Here is a 7,043-nt window from a genome sequence, read left to right as displayed (position 1 = left end):
ACCAAATAATGACTTTCAGTGACTACATTTGACCCTTTTAGTGATCAATTTTGTGGTCACAAATGCCATTAGTATTAGTGTCCAGATTATAGTGGTCGCTAATTTAGTGACCAAGTCTAATAAGTGGTCACTATTGAGAATTAGTGACGAGTCTATAGTGACCACTTAGTGACCACCATTTTTTGGTCACTAAACACAATTAGTGACCAAAACTATTAGCTTTTGTGACCACTCTGTTGGTCACTACTGCCGGAATTTGTTGTAGTGTAAGGAGCCTCAGTTGCACTCTTACCAAACATTATCAAAAGCCTTCATGCAACGTTTTAAATCGGCCTCTCTCTCTCACATCCCCCGGAAAGAAAACCGTCATGCAGATGCCCTCGCCCGGCTAGCCACCGGAGGGCTCGGGAAAGGCAGAAAGAAGGCAAGGATTAAGGTGCTTGGAAAACCAAATATCAGTAAGACAATCTCTGAGATATTCATGATCGAGGCGGGACCCGGAGAGCCAACGTGGATGAACCCCATAATCGAGTTTATGAAGGAGGGGGTGCGCCCGGAGGACAGGCGGCAGGCACGAAAGTTGCAATTGAGATGTGCTAGATACACCCTCATGAACGGGAAGTTATACCGCAGAGGTTACAATCTCCCAAACCTCAAGTGCGTGACAGAGGAAGAAGGAGAAGTGATCATGGGAGAAATTCATGAAGGGGTGTGCGGGAATCATTCTGGATCCCGGTCGTTAGCACACAAGACGCTACGCATAGGGTTCTTCTGGCCCAACATGGGCGTCATGGCAGATAAGATGTCGGCGAGATGCCGTAAATGTCATTTGCACGCCAACGAGATACATTCCCCTTCCATTGCCCTATCAATATTGTTGTCACATTGACCTTTTGCGCAGTGGGGTCTTGATCTCATCGGGATACTGCCTACGGCTCTGGGCCAGTTCAAGTACGTAATAGTGGTTGTTGACTATTTCACGAAATGGGTGGAGGCAGAGCCCCTGGGGAAGATAACCACCGAGTGTGAAGAATTTCCTGGTGAAAAACATCTATTGCAGATTCGGAATCCCGGAGACAATCGTCACGGACAATGGTACACAATTCAATAATAACCATCTGATTGAATTCACGAATGACATGGGTACCAAGATGGTCTTCTCGTCGGTGGCGCACCCGCAGACCAATGGTCAGGTGGAGGCGGTTAACAAGATCATAAAAAAACTCCTGAAAAAGAAGTTAGACGACGCAAAGGGTCTGTGGGCACAAAAACTGCCGGAGGTATTATGGGCAATCAAAACCACAACAACAGAAGCAACGGGAGAAACTCCTTTCAGCATGGCCTTTGGCACGGAGGTTGTTTTGCCAATCGAGACGTCAATACCATCAGGAAGGGTCAAAAATTTCAACGCCACAACCAATGAGGAGGGTCTCCATTTGAACATTGACCTCATCGAGGAGAAGAGGAAGCGAGCAGACTTACACAACCAAGTCTACAAGCAGCGTGTTGCACGCCACTATAATAATAAAGTCAGGACCCGGACGTTGGGACTGGGGGACTGGGTAATGAAGAAAATCATGACCAAGCCGGCAGCCCTGGATCCGAACTGGGAAGGGCCGTACGAGATAGTTGAAGAGGTCGGTCCAGCAACCTTATTTCTCCGGGATCAGGATGGGATAGTCACCGGGCGCTCTTGGAATACGAAGCACCTGAGATTCTATCCAGTGTGAAATGGGAACGAAACCCACCCTTAAAATTTACATTTGTAAGTATTGCGGCCCCCGGGAAGACAATAAGTCCTGGAGGATGCCTTCATTCGTTCTGAAAGACTTTATATATAAGAATGGAGAAGTTAAATTCAAACTCTAAGGATGGTAATCCACCCGGAGGCATAAGTCAATTTAAATCCCGAGTAAAATCAATCGGGATGGTAATCCACCGGGATGCATAAATCAATTGAATCCCGAGTAAAATTAATCGAGATGGTAACCCACCGGGAGGCACAAGTCAATTAAACCCCGAGTAAAATCAATCGAGATGGTAATCCACCGAGAGGCATAAGTCAACTGAATCCCGAGTTAAATTAATCGGGATGGTAACCAACCGGGAGGCACAAGTCAATTAAATCCCGAGTAATATCAATCGGGATGGTAATCCACCAGGAGGCATAAGTCAATTGAATCCCGAGTAAAATTAATCGGGATGGTAATCCACCGGGAGGCATAAATCAATTGAATACAGTGTCGAGCAGGTAAAACCGAGAGGTAAAAGTTATTGCAGTCCCCCATAACACCGAGCGGGATAAGCCTAATACAAATATGTAGCACAAAAAAGCAAGTAATAAAATTAGGCATAATATATTAAAACTCGTCATGCCGAGCGTGTACCACCAATAGGAATTTACAAAAATCACCGGGACACGTAGTCACCGTGTAGGGCACGAGGCCATTGTCTTACAAAAGCAAAAAAAAAAAAAGAGGGTAAAATTACAATTTATGCCTCCTGGTCATCTTCTTCCTCGTTCCCGGACGACTCGGCCCGATTGTCGTCCTCCTCGGTGCCCTTGTCAGCGGCCTTCTCGGACGGCTTGTCTGTCTCCTGAAGCTCTTTTTCAACAGCTGCCTTGGACTTGGTCTCCCTTTCCCTGGCATCCCGGGCAGCGATCACGTCGACAGTCATCTTCGCCTTGTCCAGATACCCAAGGCGGCTCCATTCGCCAAACTTCTCGGTGATCCCACTATCCCAGGCGGTCTTCAGCATGGCTTTGAACTCGTCCGACTCCTTAAACTTCGCCACGGCAAGCTCGCCCTGGGAGGGAATCTGGCCTTGCAGGTCGAGAATCTGGTCGTTTTTTTCCTTCAGCTTAGGCTTAGCGTTCTCCCGCTGAAGCGCGTCGATGTCGCACTCCAAAGCTGCCACCCGCTCGGCTTTTCCCTCAAGGTCCTGAGTATGAAGGTTGAGCTTGGCAAGCTTGTCAGCCAGCGAGAGCTTCTCTTTCTTCTCGGCATCCAAGCTTTTCTCCACCCTCTTCTGCTCGGCCCGGAGGTAGGTTGATCATTCAGGCTAGCTAAGCGCTCTTTCATCTCGTTGGAGTCTTCGCTGGCGTCAATGGCATAGACGGCGAAGAGGGCCTGCAAGAGTTAAAAAGATTAAGTACAATATCCCGGGTAGTAAGTTAGAGTAAAAAGGGAGACGGCTACCTTCATCATCGCCTCCCGGGCGTATTGCCGGTTCTGCTAGAGAGTGTTAGACCCCACCCTGATCTGGTCCAGCTCGATTCCCTTCAGATCACTCACCATGCCACGGACGAACTTCTCATCGGCACATCCATACTCGTCCAGTATCTGCCGAATAGGGGTCTTTCGAATTTGGGGAAGAGTGGGGGCGAGAGCGCCCAGGCTTACGGGTCCGCCGGTTGAGGGCCTTGCTGATTTCTGTTTCTTCAGAGGTAGAGAGGCTCTAGTCACGCTCAGGCCGGTCAAAGTCACAATATCATCCCGCTGAGACTTTGACTTCTTGGACGAGGGTTTCTTCTTTTTCTTCTCGCCCAAGTTGACGTTGACAACGTCACCGCTCCTCCTGGGCTCCTCCGTGTCATGAGGCGGCTTCCCGTACCCTTCGTCGAAAATCTCCATTAGCACGGGCGTCTCTGAAACCCGGACGGTAGAGTCCACCACGTTCACTTCAGTGTGTGAAACGGTTTTTCCTACTTCCAGGAGATCGTGCAGCAAGTCCAGGTCCGAAGCCATGTCGCGCGGGTGTGAGGGGCGAAGCTTACGTCTGGGAACCTTGGCTGCCAGCAAGCACAACAATTAGTAAAGCAACAGAGAAACAGAGAACAAATGTATGTATAAGCAATAATCGAGACATTAAGCGGGAACCCCACCAGGCATTCGGCCGAGTTCACAGTGAACTAGCACGCCCCACCGGGTTAAGTTGTACGAGCTACGATCTTCGTCCGAGGGTCAGGCCGCAAATATCCGGCCAATCCGTTTCTTCTCGATTTCTGATAACGAGAAGGACTGATCCTGGATATACCTGAACCGGTTGGGCACGATGTATGTGGGGCAATTCCTTTGCCACCGACCCCCGGCAAGCACAACCTTCGCGCGCCAGTTGTTGTTAATGGAAGTAGGCAGATCCGTAACGGGAGGCAAGTAATCCCGAGCGGCGAAGGAAACACACCCGATGCAATTCTGCTTTTTCGAGTATGAGAGGTGGTAGAGAGCTCGGAACTCATTGATAGTTGGAAACCCCATCTCGGACAAGTAATACAGGCAGCCAAGTGACAACAACTGGCGCCATTGGTTTGGGGGAATCTGCCCGGGAGCTAGCTGAAGCATGCTCAGCAGGTACTGCACGCACTGAGGAAGCGGGAGAGAGAAACCGTTCCTAAACATATGCTCGTGCACAGCAACGAAGCCATCTCTCGGGCAGCACGCCAACTCGCCCTCGTAAAGGCCGTAAAGTGTAATCGTTTCCGGGATGCCCCAGTCTTCACGGAATTGTTTGATCTCGGCCAAGGTCATACTGCCCTCTGGTTCGTCGCACACAGTTCCGTCCTCCAAGATATATCGCCTGGCCGAGTTGATGACGTTCATCATCGGGATACCGTGAAAAACTCTCTTTGCCCAGTTTACTTGCCGGGCGGGTACGCCAGTCGAAGACGGTTCACCCAGGCGGGATGGCCTACTAATATACTCCTCCATCCTCTCGTCGTCATCCATTATCGGCCAAGAGGATGTGCTAGCCCCACTTAAGTCGGTCGTACTCCGGGAATCCATCTACCCTAATATAGCAAACCGTAAGGGCTATTAGTGTGCGCCACCGGGAGCAAGTGCAAAGAAAAACAGAAAACACAGCCTAAATTCATAAAGCCCTAGAGTCCTAAAATTCTAAAATTTCCAGTTTCACCCAAAACCATACAAAAGCAACACAAACGCAGAGAAAGCCAAAGTAGAGGCAAAAACATAAACAAACTTCAGTGCAGCAGAACAAAGCTCAACAGAATGAAGAAAACCTTACCAGAAATTCGACGTCGTAGCAACGCCGGCAACGCAGACGTCGGGAAACACCTCGCAATCGCAGGGTTGAGAGAAAGCAGAGAACAGAAAAGAGAGAAAGCAACTACCCGAGAGAAGCAGAGAAATCACAGAGCAAAACGCAGAAAAACCAGCGCAGCAGAGAAACACAGAGCAGAGAAAGAGTAAAGTGAGAGTGAAGACGAAAAACAAAAGGGGGGGAAGAATTTATACACGACCAGCGAGTAGTCGCCTCGATCCACGAACCGACGCATTAAAAAACCAGTACCCAAAAACGAGGCACCCCTAGCCAGCCGATTAAACCGCAGGATGGTGCCACGTAGCTTAACTGCTGTAGCTTTTTGAAGAAGGAAAGAGTGAAGCGACGTGCATTAATTGCTTGGCAGTTGCCCAAGAATATCGCGACATCTGGCGTGCATGCATTTAATGCCCCTGCCACTGCTATGCGCACACTCCCAAGTGTAAGACCAATCTCGGATGAGAGTCACCGAGATCATGAAGCGCACGTGTAAGACCCATCTCGAGTAAGAGTCAACGGGATCATGAAGCGCATGTGTAAGACCAATCTCGGGTGAGAGTCACTGAGATCGTAAGACCAATCTCGGGTGAGAGTCACCGAGATCATGAAGCTCACGTGTAAGACCCATCTCAGGTAAGAGTCAACGGGATCATGAAGCGCATGTGTAAGACCAATCTCGGGTGAGAGTCACCGAGATCATAAGACCAATCTCGGGTAAGTCACCGACAGCGTTAGGCCAAGGAACGACCCATCTCGGATAAGTGTCACCAGGGGGAAGCATGTAACAACTGCCTCTCGAAATGTTAAGTCCCGGATAAGTGTTTCCGGGACACCGGGGCAGGGCAATTTATATCATCCCTTTAAAAATGGAGCAAGTGGCTTGATAAACCACGGACGGCGTTAACACCCCGTCACTCGAGTAGTAACACCGGAAAGACTGTAACACCCGTTCAACCCACGTCATGAGTCCGGACTTGGGGGGACTATGGGCGGGACACACTTGAAATATACTGGTCTACGGGCTTCTTTTAGCAAGTCCCCACTCAAGATGTGTCTTGAACGGGAACTTGAGGGGACTTATAGTCGGTTGTGCATAAACCAGCCTTCCAAGCCCATAAACCAGCAGGCATTCCACCACAACTGAGGCCGCCCCGAAGTATCCACCAATAAGTAGGGTGGGCCGGGCTCGACCTTGGCGGCAGTATTGGGCTGGGGGTGGATTTAGAAGGCATAAGGGAGCTGGATGTGAAGTAACAGCAAAGACAGTTGTCCCACATCGGTTTTCAGGTGAAGTGAATCCACTCTGGGCCATAAATATGGCCCAGCCACCAGCTTGTCAGGTAACATAACTATCCTCAGTAATTACATTCAACCACCATATACTGATTTAAGCTTCGGAGCAGGAAAGACCGGAAGCTCCTGATCCCCTTTGTTATTGCAGGTCAGCAGGAAGGCAGCAGACCATCCAGCTGGCATATTATTAGCTTCTGCAAACCCATCCAGGATTGTACAGAAACAGTAACTAATGATATTAATATATATATAATAGGTAAAATTTTATATTCATCTAGCTCTTAATCTAACACCATCTTCATTAGATATTAATTATTTTTTGATTGTTTTTAACTAGAGAAATTTTAAATACACATCCCTAATATCTTAATACACATCCCTTACTTAATACACCATCTATCAAGTTTTTCATTTTAGTATTATACTTAATACACATCTCAAACAGCCTAAAATGCCCTTAATTTATGAAATATTCTATTATTTAATATAATTAATATATATTTACTATTTGGTACCTTTTTTACATATTTATTTTGTCTAATTTTTGTTAGAAATTTTTGATTATCATCATTCAATTTATAATCAAATGATTATTGTTATATCCCAACTCCAAATCACCAATATAAGTTTTCAAAATTCACAAACTAGTAGAATTGTAGAAGTACAGTAGCTATTAAACATATATAGCT

At 47.7% G+C, this 7,043-nt stretch overlaps 1 protein-coding gene across 1 annotated transcript in view; it reads left to right on the top strand.

Moving 5' to 3' along the window:
- LOC101300244 overlaps positions 1-1,730 on the top strand; it is a 4,020-nt gene extending 2,290 nt beyond the window's left edge. Inside the window, exons 2-4 of the mRNA XM_004298103.1 lie at positions 266-709; positions 902-951; positions 1,061-1,730. Coding sequence (XP_004298151.1) covers positions 266-709; positions 902-951; positions 1,061-1,730 — 1,164 coding nt within the window. The remainder of the gene's footprint in view (positions 1-265; positions 710-901; positions 952-1,060) is intronic.
- The last annotated feature ends 5,313 nt before the right edge of the window (positions 1,731-7,043 follow it).

The sequence above is a fragment of the Fragaria vesca genome, linkage group LG4 (genome assembly GCF_000184155.1).
Source record: "Fragaria vesca subsp. vesca linkage group LG4, FraVesHawaii_1.0, whole genome shotgun sequence".
Taxonomy (NCBI): domain Eukaryota; kingdom Viridiplantae; phylum Streptophyta; class Magnoliopsida; order Rosales; family Rosaceae; genus Fragaria; species Fragaria vesca.
Note: the sequence above shows the minus strand (reverse complement) of the source record. Positions and strands in the feature narration are given on the sequence as shown.